The 19,283-nt window shown below is 39.8% G+C and overlaps 2 protein-coding genes across 3 annotated transcripts in view; one reads left to right on the plus strand and one right to left on the minus strand.

Moving 5' to 3' along the window:
- The window catches only part of mroh1 (maestro heat-like repeat family member 1), a 39,510-nt gene extending 38,442 nt beyond the window's left edge, over window positions 1–1,068 (plus strand). For both annotated transcript variants that reach the window (XM_088410193.1, XM_088410194.1), the window contains one exon: window positions 264–1,068. In XM_088410193.1, the coding sequence (XP_088266319.1) occupies window positions 264–340 (77 nt within the window). In that variant the 3' untranslated portion in view covers window positions 341–1,068. The remainder of the gene's footprint in view (window positions 1–263) is intronic.
- A 10,720-nt stretch (window positions 1,069–11,788) lies between these two features.
- LOC148425819 (cholecystokinin-like) lies at window positions 11,789–18,971 on the minus strand. The gene is made up of 4 exons (XM_088411153.1): window positions 18,905–18,971; window positions 17,713–17,792; window positions 14,860–15,046; window positions 11,789–12,533 (listed from the first exon to the last, which is right to left on the minus strand). Exons 1-4 carry the CDS (start codon window positions 18,912–18,914, stop codon window positions 12,397–12,399), a joined length of 414 nt encoding a protein of 137 aa, XP_088267279.1. The 5' UTR covers window positions 18,915–18,971; the 3' UTR covers window positions 11,789–12,396.
- Between the last annotated feature and the right edge of the window lie 312 nt (window positions 18,972–19,283).

The raw sequence follows: 19,283 nt of genomic DNA on the forward strand, positions 1-19,283 counted from the left end.
GATAGATTTTACATGAAATTGAAACTTTCAACCATTCAGCTGCTATGTTAACACCCACAAAGCCTAGCATACACCATCACTCACACGGCACAATAAAATCTCTGCTCTGTGGAAACAAGTATCTTAGTCTTGTTTACTTGCTCATAAATATACAGCCTCAACACCCAGAGTCTTGTGGCACATCTATAAATTCTGACTTGCCTGTGTATTGTAACAACACAGTAAAATAGTCCAGTATTTTAATTATGTGTTTGTTCATGCAGGCCTTGTGATGCTGCTCCAAGATCCTGACCCTGTGGTACGAGTGAAGGCTGCAGAGGCCATGGGACGTTTCCACTGATGTAAACATCCATAAATCATGCAATTGCTGGCAAGAGGTTGTCAACAGGAATAAAATTTTCAAACATGAAATTTCATATATATATATATATATATATATATATATATATATATATATATATATATATATATATATATATATATATATATATATATATATATATATAAAATCAGGTAACCACACCACATTCACACACCTGCACTTATAGACGAGTAGCTATGCTGACCGTCATTTAGGATACGCCCAAAGTGTTTGTATCTTGTTGTATTTCAGCAACTAAATATAATAGTTTGTAGCCAAGGCACGAAAGTAACATACTGTATACCTGTCACACATGCATTTTTAAACTATGCATATAGAGAATGATGTTTATAAAAATAAAAAAATATAGTTTCTTTAAATATTGCCTGAATCTAAAAATGTAGAATTACACGGGTCTAGGTGTTGTTGGATAACTGTGTGAAGGTTTTCATATTAAATAATACATAAGCATATTTTCCTACAGACGTTTGCCATTCACTTCACTTTGCCATTTAGTTGTGGGCGTTTTTTTTTTTTCCCTGTAGTAACAACATCCAATCAATTTCCTGGTTAGTTACTGGACTTTTAACATGTATAAGTGTCAATCTGTCTGGGACCACGTGTGAGCTGCGTCTTTTGTCATATGAGGCACAAACAATAGCGATTATTAAAGCCATCATGCCCTGAATGCACCTCACAGAACCTGATTATTTTAGTTTTCTTACTCTGGTACGTGCCATCACTAACTGTAACATCACAGCAAAACGACATTTGTGAATTGGTTTGCGGTTAAAGAAAATGCCATACAGGAAGAAAGGAAAAAAAAAACGATGAACCGTTGACTTTTAGAACAAGCCTGATTCATTTGTGCAAGGAGGTGTTTTTTGGTTTTTGTTTTCCATGTCACAGTGCCAACACATGTAGCCAGTTGTATCTCTCTTCTATGAATATGATGAATTAACTGATAGTTGTGAGATTTCCGCTTTTATATGTCTGAAGCACTCTTAATAACTGCATATTTAAATTTTAGGAAAATAAAAGAACAATACAACAAAGGAGCTGCATTTTTACATTCCTATCCAAAAATTAGGGCAAGCCATGGAGTCAGTCAGCTGAGGTTAGCCCCCCCAAATATAGAGTAACCATCACTAATAGTTGTAGATCTCAGGTTGATGCAAACAGTTGTTCCTGGGTCTGTATTTATTTTGTGTGGTAAATGTTGATGTGAGATATTGACGCACTTTCTTTGTAAATGTAATTAGAATCTGTACTGATTTGTAATTTTAAATTATGCTGATAATGGCTTTTCAAGTTCATATTCATTCACTACATTCAGCATTGTCGTGGCAACTTTCCCTCTGTGTGTGTATCACGAAGCCTTATTGCAAATAGCTCAATGCATATGTGTTTGTGTGTACAGTATGTGTGTGTGTGTGTGTGTGTGGGGGGGGGGGGGGGGTTACTTGTCTTACATCAACAGCCTTAAATGTGAAGACACTATAAATGTAGAAATAAAGTTACAATAAAATGAATGAATGTGTTTTTTTTTTAATATGTTTAATTTTTTTTGTATATGCAGTAAATGCAGTTGCATACAATTACAATCTTAAATGTTTAGTATGCTCTCAGCAGCCCCAAATTGTTTCGCCTGAGATGAAATTTATGTGCACCTTTATCAATATCCACATGGATGTGCCAAACAGCTGTAGAGATGTGTGCTGCACACAAAGGAAAATCAAATCAAGTTTAGCTTTGAAACCCATTCGGGTGGATTATCTACCTGCAGTACACGTTATGTACACTTTTGTTCATTATTGTGTATGCTGCGTTTTTTCACATACAGTGGGGCAAATAAGTACTGTATTTAGTCAACCACTAATTGTGCACTTCTCCCACTTGAAAAGATTAGAGAGGCCGAAATTGTCAACATGGGTAAACCTCAAATATGAGAGACATAATGTGGAAAAAAACTACTGAAAATCGCATTGTTTGATTTTTTTTTTTAACGAGTGGAGCTTTGTTAGACCTTGTTAGACCTCGTTAGAAGAAATTCGACCTTTTTGACAGCCATAAATCTTGCTTGTTTGTAGGTGACTTGCTTGTACTTATTTTCCACCATAATTTGCAAATAAATTCTTTAAAAATCAAACAATGTGATTTTTTTTCCCACTTTCTGTCTCACATGGTTGAAGTTTACCCATGTTGACAATTTCAGGCCTCTCTAATTTGGAGAACTAAGTTGGCTGAAGTTGGAGAGACCTAAGTTGGAGAACTTGCACAATTAGTGGTTGACTAAATACTTATTTGCCCCAGTGTGTATATGAAGTTGGATATCTGTAAAAATAATGACAGGGCGGTGTTTTAGGAACAAAATTATGCCAAGTCTTTTCATGGAAATAAATGTTTTCAGCCTACACAGGGCTCAATTGTGTAGACACCATAAAATCAGAGTGAAATGAAGATGTGGCAGGCTAGTCCATTTTTTCCAAAACTTAATTTCTGCAACTCAAAATGCTTTTCAGTATCTTGTGTGGCCCCCACGAGCTTGTCGCGGCATGCTCCTAACGAGACGACAGATAGGGTCTTGTGGCATTTCCTCCCAGATCTGTGTGAGGGCACCCCTGAGCTGTTGTACAGTCTGAGGAGCAACCTGGCAGCGCATCATGGACCGAAACATAATGTCCTAGAGATGTTCTATTGGGTTTAAGTCAGGGGATCGCAAAGGCCATTCAATGGTTTCAAGTCCTTCATCCTCCAGGTATTACCTGCATTCTCTTGCCACGTGAGGCCGGGCATTGTTGAGCATTAGGAGGAAACCAGGACCAACTGCACCAGTGTAGGGTCTGCCAATGGGTTCAAGGATTTCATTTCGATACCTTATGGCAGTCAGAGCACCATTTCCTAGGCAGTAGAGGTCTGTGAATCCCTCCATGGATATGCCTCCCCAGAACATCACTGACCCACCACCAAGCCTGTCATGTTGAACAACGATGCAGGCAGCATAACGTTCTCCTCGTCTTCTCCACTCTTTCACCTTCATCACAGGTGCTCAGAGTGAACGTGCTCTCGAAAAGTAGAGGGTGCCAGTGGCGGACTTGCCAATTCTGGTGTTCTTGAGCAAATGCCAGTCGAGCTCCACGAGCTGGGCAGTGAGCACAGGGCCCACTACAGGACGTCGGGCCCTCAGGCCACCTTCATGAAGTCTGTTCTTGATTGTTTGGGTGGAGACATTCACACCAGTGGCCCTCTGGAGGTCATTCTATAGGGCACGAGCAGTGCTCAGCCTGTTCCGCCTTGCACAAAGGAGCAGGTGTCGGTCCTGCTGGGGAGTTTAGGACCTTCTATGGCCCTGTCCAGCTCTCAGAGAATAACCACCAGTCTCCTGAAATCTCCTTCATGTTCTGGAGATTGCGCTGGGAGACACTTTAAACCCTCTTGCTGCAGCACGTGTGGATGTGCCATCCTGGAGAAGTTGGACAACCTGTGCAACTTCTGTTGGGTTAAGGAATTGCCTCATACTGCCAGTGGAGATAATTACGCAAGCCAAAATCAGCACGAAAGGAAAACCAGCCAAAAAGATCAAGAGGGAGAAACTTGAAATGACCTCCACATGTAAAACCAGTCCTGTTTTGAGGGTTTTCTAATTGTTGCCACTGAACTGCACCTGTTGTTAATTCCATGAACACCAATACAGCTAAAATTGATTAACCAGCCCATTAGCTCCTTAACCAACCAGAAAATTATCAGACACGTTTAAGTCAATTCATGCCACGCCCAAAAAAAAAAAAAAAAAGTGTTCCTTTAATTTTTGTGAGCAGTAAGAGTGAAAATAAGTCCCTGGCATTGAATGATTTAAAAATCCAAATTATTTCACGGACCCCCGGGTTCCGCGGACCCCACTTTGAGAAATACTGTATCAACTTTTGAACACTCAAGTGTCAAATTTTAATTTTCCTGGCCGTTGTAGCAGAAAAATTGTTGTGCAACACTAATGTTTGGTTTCCTAAACATTTTCCACATATTTTGAACACTGCTGATTGGCTCAGTATCTTGGATATCCTTTTAGCTCTTCTCACATGCCTGCATACTTTTCAATCAATCAAAACATTAAGTGAACAAGAAAATTAAAAATCAACCAAGATAGAGGTCTTTCTCACGGATTATTGGGCCAAAATGCAGAGCATAATTTAGAGCATTATAATACACTGCGTACTGTAATATATATATAATATATATATATATATATATATATACTGTATAAAGTCCACTAACTTTAATATAGCTTTAAAACTGTAATAATATTGAAATTTGTCAAATAGACCCACTTATCCACATCATTATCAAAGAGCTTGATTTCGTCACTAAATATTTGGCAGCAACCTGTTTGAATTTGTGATAAAGAAGTGTGCAATTTTCAATATTTATTTTGTAAACTTCAGTATGGCTGAAAAGTACACATATACATTTGTCAGGTTGAATCTGTTGGTGAATAAGAAGAGCATTTATGTTTGGCTTGAATGATCTTTTTCTTTTGTTTTGGCAAACTTTTGCAATGGGGTTGGAGGGGGGGGGGGGGGTGTCCTCGGAAAATTTGCTTTCCAAAAAGGGGTCCCTGACTCAAAAAACTTTGACAACCTCTGGTATAGAGAAACTTTAGGATACAACTTGCTGATTGGCTGTCATAAACAACTGCAATCCTCACTGGCTGATTCCAAAGACAATTGGAAATAAAAGCGACAGTTTAATTTCTTGATCTAAATAGAATAGTTGACAAACTTGACATGTTTACCTAAAACAGCACAGACTTTGCGTGACCTCGAGGCATCATAGCAGCATGCTGGGAGAAAGCTAAATCCTACATCTGTGATAGGTGTGTTTTAAATACAATATATTTATTAATACCTGATACACTGTGGCAAGATGTAAAATGTTAAACTGTAATATTCTGTTACTGGACATAGCCATGAAATAGACAGAAATGAACTTGAGAGCAGCATGAAGCAACTTGGGAGGAAGAGATAATGATACATTGTTGTAATGGGATTAGGGCCAGCAAGGCCCTCTCTACTGGCCTCATACAACCTGACATTATCATAACTATTGTAGCGACTAATCCAGTGGCCTTTTTAGACGCTCAGGTGGGTGAGGGATGGGAGATGTTTTTTACGCGCAACAATGAAATGATAAGTAAATGATGTGCTTGAATCTAGACTTTATGTTTTGATGTTTCCAGTTTATTTACCAGTTATGTATAGCATTGAGCGCTTGAGTTGTGTGGCAGCGTGGTGTGGCATTTTCCTTGCGTTCTTGCCTTTAGCGATGTCCTTGCCTTTGTTGTGTGCCTTGTGTGCATTGTATACGGTAAAAAACGTGTGATCTTCCAGTCACCCCTCATCATGCTGCCAACACACCTGTCCTTAAATATGATTCTAATTATCTCCTCAACCCTACCCCGCCCACCTATATCGCCACCCAGTGACCACTTATGCAATAATAATTACAGAGAGAAACAGCACAGGCAGTCTGTTCTCCAGCAGCATCAGCCTGTCATGAACCTGTCATCTCTCCTCTGTTAACGCAAAATGACTATTGCGGGTAGAAGCAACATCAGATTAATTTCCTGGAATGTGAGAGGGGTGGGGACCGCAGCTAAAGCAAATAAGATCTTAGCGCATTTACAACTTCTTGAAGGGGACATATTCTTTCTCCAGGAGACACATCTTAAGAATAGAGAGGTAATGCGGCTCAGGAGGAACTGGACTGGTAATGTGTACCATACCAATTTTAACGCCAAGGCCAGAGGGACGGCTATATTGATGCGCAAAAATACTCCATTCGAACAACATAAGATCCTAGCTGACCCGGACGGCCGTTTTGTGATAGTTGCTGGTAATCTGCAAGGCTTGCTTGTGATGTTAGTCTCGGTGTACGGGCCAAACTGGGATGATGATGTTTTTATTACTAAACTGTTTTCCTCCTTACCAAATCTAGGGAGTCACCACCTTATTATCTGAGATGATTTTAATTTAGTACAAGATGTCTTGCTCGATAGATATTTGTCAGGTTCACCAAGCCAATTACTGTCAACCCGAGCGTTTGTCTAAAAGAAAGAGAGAAGGCAACGGTTATGCTCATGCATGAGGAGAACGAGACAGGACCACAAAGGCTGCAGTGCTGCCGCGCTCTGAGGTACTTCCTCGTTCCCCTTAGTTTTATTATTCAGAGGTCCCTAGGTTACATGTAGGTTCCGGCCCTAAAGGGTAGAGATGCATGGGGGAGCGATGTATGTGACCGGAACCCAAAATCTTGTAATACATCTTGTGACAGCTAAGCGCACGCGTGTAGGTGTGTGGCTCAATGCAGTATGCAGCAATATGTTCCAGTAATAAAGGTGCTCGGGTCCACCGCATTTCTCCACCCGACTTCTTCTTTCTTGGGGAGCCTTCCAGGTGACCCCGGTCCAGGATGTTGTTCAATTGTTGTTTGACAGGCCCTGTCTGAGAAAGACTTCAACAACCACCAGCACACGGCCTCGAGCACTCTTGTCATGAGTGGAACATGTTGCTATCCTAATGATAAGGACAGGGTGTCAAATGTATAATCACATTGAATCAAAAACATTAATAAATCACTTCATCAATCAACAGGAACATCTGATCAACATAACATCTAACACATGGGTGATTAGTACATGTGCTCTACTTCCCTGAGTATTACTGATTGCTACATTAAGGACATAAATCGACATGGTCCTATTTGATTGGCACATCTGATTAAAAACATTGATTAAGTACACAATATATGTAAAGGATTCCTAAATTTCTCCAACAATATTCCTCCAAGCCCTGCCCTCTGACTAAGTCGGCCAGAACATTGGACTTTGTTAAAGCCCAATTGGGTGTCATGGACCCGTGGCGTCGAGCAATTCCTGAAACCAAAAAATTCTCTTTCTTCTCCAATCCGCACAAAACCTACACACTTCTAGACTTTTTCCTCATTGATAACAGGTTGCTGCCCATAATTGTATCATGTGACTCTCCTGCAATAGCACTATCAGACCATGCACCTGTTTCACTGGATATGAAACTAGACACTAGGACTCACCTTCTAAAACTGGAGATTCAATTCTAGCTTACTATCAAATGATGAATTCAAAAACTTGCTAAGGTCTCAAATTAAACTTTATTTGGAGCTGAACGACTCCCTGGAGATGTCCAGAGGCACAGTATGGGAAACTTCCAAGGCATTTATGAGGGGGCATCGCATAAGTTTTGTTTCTAGACTGAAGAAGAAAAGTTTAAACCACACAACTGGTTTGCTGACCATAATTAAGGATTTAGATAACAAATATGCATCAAATCCAGACCCCAGTCTCTATACAGAGCGTGTGAAATTGCAAGCTAGCCTCAATCTTACCACGACCACTGCAGCAGTGGCCCAGCTCATTAAGTCAAAACAACATTTTTTTTGAATCGGGGGAGAAGGCCGGGAGGCTTTTGGCTTGTCAACCTCGGGCCGAAGCAACCTCAAGACTTATAACGGGTGAAAAGTGAAAATGGAGAAATGGTGTCAGACCCAGAAGGAATTAATAAAGATTTTGTGCCGTTTTATTTGGACCTGTATGCCTTGAGATCGCCACCGACGGCACACGAGTTTCTCCAAAACATTCAATTCCATCAGATGGAAGAGACAGCTGCTAAAGACTTAAGCAGTCCTATCACAGCAACTGAGGTGCAAGAAGCTATTAAATCTCTGAGTGCGGGCAAATCACCAGGCCTGGACGGCTTCTCGGCTGAATATTATAAAGCCAATGCTGACCTCTTAGCACCAATGATGGTGGGGATGTTTAACGAAGCCTTTTTGAGTAGCCGACTCCCCGGGACACTGTCTCAATCCATGATCTCTATGATATTGAAAAAAGATAACGATCTGCTGTAATGTGGTAGCTATAGACCGATCTCACTTTTGAACGTAGACTTAAAAATTCTCGCCAAAGTTCTGGCGCTCCGACTTACAACGTTTCTTACCTCCTATAATTTCCATAGATCAAACTTGATTCATGTCTGGTCGGCATTCTCATCATAACTCACGACGTATTTTAAATATTGTACATACAGCAAGCGCCTCAGTACCTGAAGTGGTTGTGTCGCTAGACACAGAGAAGGCTTTTGACCGTGTTGAGTGGAACTTACTCTACGACGTGATCAACAGATTTGGGTTGGGTGAGGATTTTGTTCATTGGGTTAGATTATTGTATTTGTCTCTGTCGGCCTCGGTCCACACAAACAACCATTCCCGCTAGGAAGGGGTACGAGATAGGGCTGCCCTCTCTCACCCTTGGTCTTCGCATTTGCCATCGAGCCACTTGCAATTTGGCTGCGTTCCGAGGAAAGAGTTCAAAGTGTCACGAGGTTAGGTGTAACACAAAAGGTTTCTCTATATGCTGATGACTTGCTTTTATACATTTCAGATCCCTTGAGGTCATTCCCGATACTCCTTGACATACTGGATCAATATGCCAAGTTCTCCAGCTATAAGATGAACCTTCAAAAGAGCGAACTTTTACCCCTTAATCCCTCGGCCAGGATACTTCCTCGGTTGGGGATACCTTTTAGATGGATGGAGACAGCGTTTAGACACCTCGGGACCTTGTTCTTTCCCTCTATGTCTGAAATGGTCAGCAAGAACTTTCTATCTTTGTTGGATGGCACGATGAAAGACTTTGAACAATGGTATTCTTTACCCCTATCCCTTGCTGGACGTGTGAATTTAATCAAGATGACAGTTCTTCCTAAATTTCTTTACCTTTTCTAGCATGTCCCCATCCTCCTCAAGAAATCATTTTTCGACAAGCTGGATAAAGCTATGTCTCAGTTTCTGTGGGGTGGGAAGACTGCTAGAATCCGCAAGTCTATATTGCAATCTTCCAATAGCGACGGTGGTCTCGCGCTACCAAATTTCAGGCAACACTATTGGGCAGCTAACATACAAAAACTTCTATACTGGATACACAATGGGGAGGTTTCTTTGCCAGCTTGGGTACAAATAAATTGAGAAATCATCTAGTCGCTATTTTTTACTGTCAATACTTCGGCACTCCCTCTGCCTTTGACCCTTGTTGGAGACAACTCTATAGTTTGTGAGTCCATAGCCATCTGGAGGCAATTTAGGAAGCATTTTGGACTGTGTGGACCATCCATGTTGATGCCTTTGGTAAAGAACTTTATTTTCTTGCCCTAAAACACAGATGTAGCTTTCAGGTTATGGTATGACAAAGGCCTTAGAGCGGTGAAAGACTTTTATGAGTGACATTTTTGCTTCTTTCTCTGTCCTATCAACGAAGTTCGACTTGGCGAACTCAAATTTTTATCGCTATGTACAAAAATCAGTTCCCTCATTTCCCTAACAGCCCTCCTGAAACATGTTTGGACACTCTTCTTAAAGTAGGACCTCAAAGTAAATGCATTTCAGTCTTATACAAAGTAATTGACAAGATACTTCTCAAACCAATTTCCACTATGAGAAGAAGCTGGGAAGATGAACTACAATCGACCTTGTCTGAGAGAGAATGGTCCCAAGCCCTGGGGCTAATTCACTCATCATCGATTTGCGCCCGACATGCTCTTATCCAGTGTAAAATACTCTATAAAATACATTACACGAATGCGAGATTGTCAAAAATTTACCCAACAGTTGTTGATATTTGTAATAAATGTGGGCACTCTCCTGCAAACCATGTACGCATGTTTTGGAACTGCCCCAAATTAACGGTGTTTTGGAGGGAGATTTTCGATACACTCAGCCGTGCATATGGTCAGACCATTCCTTCTGAACCGCTCGCAGCCATCTTTGGGGTTCCTCCTGACATGAATTTGTCTGGCCCCCTTAAACAAGCTCTAGCCTTTACAACCTTATTAGCTCGAAGGCTCATCTTGTAGAAGTGGAAACTCCCCGATCACCCATCTCACAGTGTCCCTGAATGCATGTGGTGTGATTGTAGGTGTGCAACGACCTGGCGTTGTATTGTATCGTGTTGGGGCCCAGGATGGGTGAGTTTAAGGGTGGGGGTGAGATAAAACGGTGCGGAACATGGGTTGTACTGTAGTTGAGGCTACTCGTTGGCATCTGCTTTTTCTGTCCATGGTTGAAAATCAATAAAGAAAATTAGAATAATTACAGAGAAAAACAGTGGCTCCTACAACTATAATAAACTCTAACAATTTTAATAACTATAATAAAAGTCAATTTCATTTTAAATGTAATATAAAATTATTCTGCATATTTTGTTATTTTCATATCATATCCATATGGTTACACTGTTACAAGTGCTGGCGTTTTAGTGTACAGTTTTTAGCCAATTAGAATTCAGCTAACGTGTGTTGCAAGGCAGACTTCCAGGCAGACTCAATGTCTGCTTAGCTGGGAGGCGCTTGGGCATTCGCTTGAACAATTAGAAGGCTTCTGTTCAGTGTGCAATGACGTATTGTGTACGGGCCCATATTTTTGTTAGTTTTTAAATAAAGTTATTTAAAAAATATTAAAAGAAAAAAACATGTTGCTTAACCAGCTAACTATAGCTTTAGCATACATCAAAGCCAGGCTCGCGTGCACTTTTTTTTTTTTTTACCAACAATGGCTGAAGAAGAGCAAAACGGAAATTGGACCGATGCAACTTTCAGCACTGGTGTCCATGTTAATACAAAAGGATTTATTATTGGAAATGAAACGCGACGACAAACTCTACAAGCAAGTCATGAAAGTCTTGAGGAAAAAAAAGAAAGGATTTTGTACTGAAATAACGAGGGGACAGCCGCTTTGGGTTAGTTAACATGGGTTTGTCATTTTATGTCATTCATAATCAATTGTCATGTTTGGTTGGCTTTTTGTTGTTGTGGGGTTTTGTTCATGTTTCCGTTCCACTCGCGTCTGCCTTTATTGTCTGCGTTCTCTTAGTTTGATTTCGTCCATCTGTCGGGTGATACTTTGTCCATCCGGTCTTGCTCCCATTCGGTTCTGCCTCATTTCCTTGTTAAAACCTTCCTTTTGAGCCACATCTTTCTCAGTTTTTCTGCATTGTTTAAGTCCCGTTCCTTCCTCGTCCCAACTCAACTCACCATGCACAAACATGACACTTATATTAAATTGCTATCTGTAATTTATTGTACAATCTTGTTAAAGCTTGCCTGCTCATAAAACTTCGTAGACAAATAATTTGAAATGATTATGACTTATTCTAGGTTATGGCATGTATAATGATAAATTTGATTGCTTATGCGGGTTTACTGATGTTTAAATGCTCTGAAAAAAAGCCTGTGTATGTGCGTATGAGTGCGCATGAGGGGCCCAATCACTAAGTGACATGTGTGAAATGCATGGACCGCCACTGACATACAGTATCTGCATATTGGAAAGAAAATACAAATAAACTGGTTTTCATGTTTTATTCATGTAGTTAAAAAGATTTGCAGATTTGCAGGAGTATTTATTAAATGTTTTTTCCACTGTTAAATAGATACTATACAATACAGTTAAACCAAAATAATATAATAATTCCCTGGCAATTTTCTTTAACGAATCGTATTTTTTTACAACAGTTTTCTTGTTTTTATTGGTACATACATGTGATTAATCCATGTTCTCATCCATTTTAAATCTATTTTGATCATTAGAATGTTCCATTATACACTCAACCAGAAATTACATGATCAGGAGCCCATAGAATAGTGTAGCTGATGTCCACCTCAACATTAGGGATATAATTAATCGGGGTTGCAAATACATTTTAAAAACATAGCAACTGAAAATGACAAATAGTTTGTAGTTTTGGTGAGAACTTGTCAATGTCTTTTGCCTCTATCTTGTGTCAATTACAACCATCGCTAGATAAAAATGTACACATTATGCAAGATTTTGAATCACTTTGGGCTTAACTGTCACATTTGGCCTCTTGAGCTCTGTGATAGGACATTTACTGTAGCTTTTTGGCAATGTTGATGACTAGCTCTGCACTGAAAGAAAGAAAGGAAGCCATGGCTTTAGGAGTATTCTAATGCCTCTGCGCTGCGTCTGCCAAAGTCCATCCAGCCTTCGTAATCTTGGGACCTTATTCTGTGCTCACCCGCTAGACCGCTGGCTCTGCTTGTGATGGATGATCTGCTTTGGTATGGCATGCCTGCAAGAGCCGAAGACAAGCGTGCGTCAAATTTAGATGGATAAACAATTGTGAGTTAAGTGAATTATTTTAGGACCAATTTAGAGAAGTTGGATGTTCACATGGCACACTCAAGAATACACGATAAATGCACATCATTTGAACATCCCATAGCTGTCAATATGTTAAATGGGCGTGACCATGCAAAAGTGCTGTCTAATAAAAGGAGTAGGAAGTACTGTAATGCTTTTCCATTAGTGTATTTTTGTATTTTTGCCCAACCTTCTATCACCACTAGAGAGCGACATTTGACTTTTTTCTGGTCTGTCATTTGTCAGGTGCTGGTTTTCTTCTGTCTTGCACTCATACTGATTCATTTTTCTGTTTTGGTACTTACACTTAGAGGTAACAATATATCTGTGGTTCTACAGTTACACCGCAATTCAATCACAACACAGTAATGTAAGTGTAGCACAAAAACAAAGCCAGCTAAGGGGTTTAATCCTAGGCTATAGTACACCTAGGCATGAGAGTGCAATTACCAATCATATCCACTGGATAACATTATCAGGCTTTGCATGTCTCTACAGTGGCTGTCGTTCTCATAATAACATAACTTCCTAGCCTACAAATATAAAGACAGTTTCAATAACATTTTTCTAAATTTGTCTAAATTTCATCTGTCACATACACTACAAGTGAAATCAAATACTGTGGGTCCCCGGTTTCCGAGATTAATTCATTCCGCGGTTGGGATTGTCATGAGAATTCGCCATATACCGGGCAATCCAAACCTATGTTAATTCGCTAATGCATGTAAAACCCCATGTAAAAACATCAAAATTGTATATACAAATTAAAAAATGGTATCAAAATAGTATAGTAAGTGCTATGTATATATCATATACATGTATACAATTAAAAATCATAATACATAAAAATTATAGAAAGGATTTATTTACCTTTATGTGATGAGCTTGTTATGGCCATATTCCCTAGTGAGGGTAGCCTAGCCTAGGCTAGCTTAGCCTTCTTCGTATTTCTTGATAATCTCCAGCTTCGTTTCCATATAAATCATCTTCTTACTTCTCTCTTTAACATCACTAGCAATCTTTGGACCCATGACTCACCCATTCAAGTTTGAATTAAGCAGTAAAATGCACAATAAATAGTTATTTTAAGCACTCAGACACGATCCAGTCTGTAGCATGCCGTAATTTTGACAGTGACGTCGACCAATAGCAGACCAGCTTCTGAGTGACGCGTTGCAGCGCAGGCAGTTTGACGTGACCAGAAAATAAGAGCAATTACCTAAGAATGCCTGAAGATGCAGACAAAACAACACAAATGCAGTCAACCCCTAGGGTCAAGACAGTTGTTTTTGTCGTAAACCGGGAAAGATATGGTAAAGAGCAGACAAAAAAACGACGCAGGTCACGTCGTAAGCTGAAAAAAAACATAAGTCAGGCATGTCATACCCCGGGGATCCACTGTATTGCTGAGGTTGAATTTATTTTTTAAAAAAAAACAACAAAAAAACATTTTTAATTAGGGATTTAAAAAACTTCTCAAAAATCTCGCACATCCTGGCCAAGAGCCAACTAAAGAAAGAATTTAAATATGGTCTGCATTCATCAGTTATTTGAAATGCATCCCAGAATGCTCTTATCAGCAAGAAACTGAAACCAGGACTAAGACAGGGAGCAACTACAAATACATCTCTGGTAAAGTCAGCTGAGATATAGCTGTGATTGACAAGTAGTGAATTGATGCAGCCCAGTTTATTAACTCAACATATTTCTCCATTGCGTGGTGGTACAGCAAAGTGACTATTGTCACATTGACTGCAGGCTGATTGCAGTTTGTACGATAAAGATGCAGGAATATGGCAGATAAACCTCCAAGTCAGTTGCCTTATATTTCACTGAGCAAAAAAGGGATGGTGGGCTGACGGACATTAGACCCGATATAATCTCTATCTGTCATTCGTCGGTAAAACGGGCATCCGTCGGCGACGGACTGACAGACAGTCCGTCATTGCTGACGATATGCCCACCTCTGTAATAATGTATACACGGGGGTAGCACACTCATGACCCACTCAACCATAGTGATAACTTAGACAAGATACTGTATGCGGTGATATAAAAGGGAATTAAATATATGTGAAGTCTGGGATGGAAAGAAAATAAAGCCATCATAGAAGGAAGGCGCAAGGAGGATAATGGAGGCTGCAAATGCCAGATGGCCGCACTGCAGCACAGCATGATTGGATGCAGAGGAAACTGGAGGGATTAAGTATATCCTCTCTGTTCTTTTGCACGCTCGCAAAGCAGAACCTCACGCACCTTTCCTGGAGAGGAGTCTGACCAGGAGCTGGCTCAAGGTGTTATATTCGTCTGCGTCTTCCGGGGGCTGCTTATTGTTGGCCTGCTGTCCTGAGGGGAGTGATCCAGCGGAGCGGACCTGCCGTGCGTGGCTGTATGATGGGCCATTTGACACAATGTCTTCCCCATCAGGTCTGTCGGGTGTCATCTGGGGATAATAAGACAGGCGCATCCCCAAAGTATTCTATGGAGAGTGTGTGTGTCTTATTTTACCCCACTACTGGGCACAGCAACCGCTTTCAGCTGATACTCTAAACCAGTCAGGGACCCCTTTTTAGAAAGCAAATTTGTCATTTTTATTCAGCAACACATTCAATTGGACAACAAGTATATTTGTTACTTTTCAGCTATGCTGAAGTCTAAAAAATAAAAATTGAAAATTGCACACCTCCTTCTAAAGAACTGGGTCAATTTCCCCCCAAAAAGGTTGCTGCCAGTTATTTAGTCAAACACATTAGCTTTCCTGGCTTCATCAACTCATTAGCAAGCATTTGTAGACACAAAACTAATTTGGACAAATTTAAAAATTATTGCATTTTAAAAAATATAATAAACTAGTTGAAATGGTTGCTCTATTGAAGAGTCATGAATATTTTCACAATTTAAAATAAAATGAAATTAACACTAATATATATATATATATATATATATATATATATATATATATATATATATATATATATAAATATATATATTTATCATTAACCCAAAGTTCTGTCCTTCCTAGATGTTACAATGGCTTCTATCTAAGTACACGGACAGCCCACTTTCCATGCATCAACAGCAGTCAGAAACGGCGCTAAAAAAACAAAAACTAAGCCGAACAGGCATAAACTGTAAATGTTAAAAGATGGACTATATCTTTTTCAAAACACCCGAATTATTTAAAGGACCCCCTGCAGTCAGGCCACGGATCCCCGGTGGTACGCGGACCCCACTGGTCCAAACAGATAAAAACGTCGATTATTAGGCACACAAGAGTTTACAGGATTTTTGAGAAATTTAGGGGTACGTTAAAACGTAAGCAATGGCTGTTACATACGCTTTCACCGTTTTGCCTGTTTAGACTATGTAGTGGCTACTGTACCCTGTACGTAAAGGGTTAATTGATCAGCTGCCTCTAAAGCAGGCGTAGGGAACTCCTGTTTCTCAATAGTGAAATCCTGCCTGCCTCCCTATGCCAACATACCTAAATCAAAGTGTCAGGATGGTTCACAGGCTTGCTGGCTACTATTGCTTGAGAGACATCGAAGGCAGGCTCATGGCTCTCGAGGAACTAGAGGTCCCTACCTCTGCTTGAAAGAATGATGTTTACCCAAACCTGGTCTGTGTGAGGGCCGCACAGGTCAAAATGACTGATATGATCCAAAAGGCAGACAAAAACGCACATGGCAATTTGCAAAGTGTTGGCCCATATTATGATTAATATGATATGATTAACACATCTGTAGCGGTATGGGTATTGTGTCTTAAAAGTGTATTGCGATATATTGCGATACAGCAAAGGCGTATTGCAATACGTATTGCGATATATTCGGTAAGGTTTGTAATAAGTAAACAGAATGACTATTAGAATAGACAAATTCTATTTATTATATTCAGAAGCCAAACATCATTGATATCAATGAGCACACATTAAACATTCTTTTTCAAAAAAGCAGTATGTCCAAATTTTTTCTCATTTCAAGTATGAAGCAAACTCTTACAGATGCCACGAATGTGGCAGGGATACAGATGTATCACTTTGCCACTCGTGGCAGCATAAAACACTGGGGAGAGTGCCCTTCAACCGTAAAAGAAACTGATCTATGACATCACTTGCGAATGGTGAAAAAAATACGACAAAAACCAAGAAGAAATCTATTGTTATTATTTATCAAATATAGTGAAACCTTGAGATACGGTCGCTTCTGTACAGGTATTTTTTTCTTCATATTACGAAAATGACTTTGCTCGTAAAATAAATAAAACGAAATGAAACAAAACGAAACTTGAAATCTCAAAATTCCCATTTGAATTCGATGCAACATGAGATTCTTCTGCTCGTTTATATGTCTGCACGGATATTATTGCACTTCTAGAGAAACACATACAGGAATTTACTGCGGATAACTTAACACTTGTGCGGAAGCGCGAGATATGACTACAACACGAAAGAAACTAAGGAAAAGCTATCTTCGTATCAAAGTTTTCTTTTTAAGCAAAATTTATGTTTAATGTGTGTGAGTGCGTGTGTGTGTGTGTGTGTGTGTGTGTGTGTGTGTGTGTGTGTGTGTGTGTGTGTGTGTGTGTGTGTGTGTGTGTGTGTGTGTGTGTGTGTGTGTGTGTGTGTGTGTGTGTTTTTGAGCGCTTGGAATGATGTACATGTAAACGATTCAAAATATGACAAAAATTATGAACCGAAAGCCAAACCGAAGCGGATTGATTAAAAAAATATATATGAAAATAAGGTGTTTCAAACCGATACGCGCTAACTGAGCGTCATACTGCAATATGCATTTTGCGTCACTTCGTATCGCAATTTATCGTTATTATCGCCGAGCACTAATCCGTAGCCATATGGCTGAGTTTATTCCCCCGTGCTCACATAAATGTAGCAGCCACACATTATAAAGCAAAAAAATCCTAATATTGTTGCTGGCGTATTCATTTTTGTTTTTCTAGTTCTACATGGACTGACTTGTGACCAACTACCGCGTGGTGGGCAGCGGTTTCTCCTGAAGACAAAATGTGACTGCTGCATCAAGAGAAGCAAGCTACCCGAAGTCATAAAGCAGCTGCTCTTCTCATTGTATTTATGTGTGTATCACTTACAAGGGATTGCGAGGGCAGACTCAGGGAGACCTTGGACACAGCAGCCAACAAAATGACCACGTAGATCACTGCATTCATGCCTACAGGAATACGTTAGGGTTGAAAAGGAAAAAAAAAGTTTGAATGCAGTACTTAAAGACCACTGAGCTGTCTGTCCCCTAAATAGATGTAAGCACCCCAGCTGAAAGGCTAGGACAATCATGATTGAGAGTAAATTGTAAGGTAAAAGCCCTATATGTAGTGCAAGAACAATAAGGTGCTCACACGCGCAGACAAACACACACACACACACACGCACACACACACACTCGCACTGAATATAGGCTGGGGTCAGCAGAATCCCAAGGTAACACAACCAATAGTCTTTAATTTCTTATTTAGCCCATGTGCTTTAGTCAATATTTATCATGTCACCCCTGACAGGAATAAATTAGTAAAGCGCTTTAATCAATAGAGCAAAAGTCTTAACCTTGCCATACAACAACAATAGTTGAAAGCTAGAGATTTATGGGGTCCAAATGTTTGAACCAAATGACCCTTAAAGCATAATGTCCCTTCTTGCGCACTGCATACATTGAGGGATTCAAACATACCATCAAGCTTTTCTTGAAATCAATAAATGAGCTACCTGTATTTGATTTCTTTTGCGGTGATGTAAATAGTCATTCTTCCAAAGCAAATGTTTTTCTGTATTTTGCAGTGGATCTTTGTCACTCATTTATTATTCAAATGGTTGTTAAGTATGAGCTAGTATGTGGACAAGTCCTCCAATTACCACTTGTCTTCATTTTTCCTCCTCTCCTTTCCAGCCTTTTCACCACTATTGAAGATTTTTTTAACATTAATTTCTGAAAAGCTAAGCTAGGATGTAGAAAAATGAACCATAATTATATACTCATTACATGTGTCCAACTGCCTTGATCAGAAAATGAAGGATTGTTTTAAATGATACTGCAAAAAATTTGGTCTAGTTTCAGTGGTTTGCAGAAGGCACTTATCAATCTCACATGTAAATGAATTTAAGTAATTAAAATGTATCATTATGCACACAGTCAGACTGAAGGATAATTATAAAGATGCTATATTGCAAAGTAGTTAAACTCATAAAAAAAAAGACAATTGCATACATTACAGTTTGAAACAAACGCAGCCAGAAACAAACACAAAATAATATTTTTTTCCTGATATTTACCTGCAGCCATGTGTGCTGACGAGGACGTTGTGAAGAGGTTTGCTTCACTGGTCAGGTTGTGAGTGCTCAAGAGACACAACACAATGTTTTATACATACACAGGAAGGGGTGTGGCCTATGAATGTGGGAGTGGCCTTTTCGGTACCACAGCCAAAGCTGCTGAAATGTGAACAGGCAAAATGGAGTTCACATGCAAAGGCATTCAGGGAAAATGAGCAGGAAAACACAAACAGCATATTTCATACCCAAGGAAAAAGCATTGTATTGAATAATACATGAAGTCAATGTCAGTGTGTGAGGGATTATTTTTGCTTGGATTATTACACGAGTTCCTGCTGCCCACAAACTCTTTATGATTGGCGAGCGTGCAAGGACATTT

The sequence above is a fragment of the Hippichthys cyanospilos genome, chromosome 3 (assembly GCF_059441005.1).
Source record: "Hippichthys cyanospilos isolate Australia breed blue-spotted pipefish chromosome 3, RoL_Hcya_1.0, whole genome shotgun sequence".
In the NCBI taxonomy this organism is placed as follows: Eukaryota; Metazoa; Chordata; class Actinopteri; order Syngnathiformes; family Syngnathidae; genus Hippichthys; species Hippichthys cyanospilos.

Bases quoted from the DNA above. Each gene is read 5' to 3' on its own strand.
- LOC148425819 (XM_088411153.1), bottom strand. The intron at 15,047-17,712 runs GTAAGTGATACA...TATTATCCCCAG, and splicing joins GTCTGCCCTCGCAATCCCTT to ATGACACCCGACAGACCTGA. The intron at 12,534-14,859 runs GTGCGTGAGGTT...CGGCTCTTGCAG, and splicing joins CAGACTCCTCTCCAGGAAAG to GCATGCCATACCAAAGCAGA.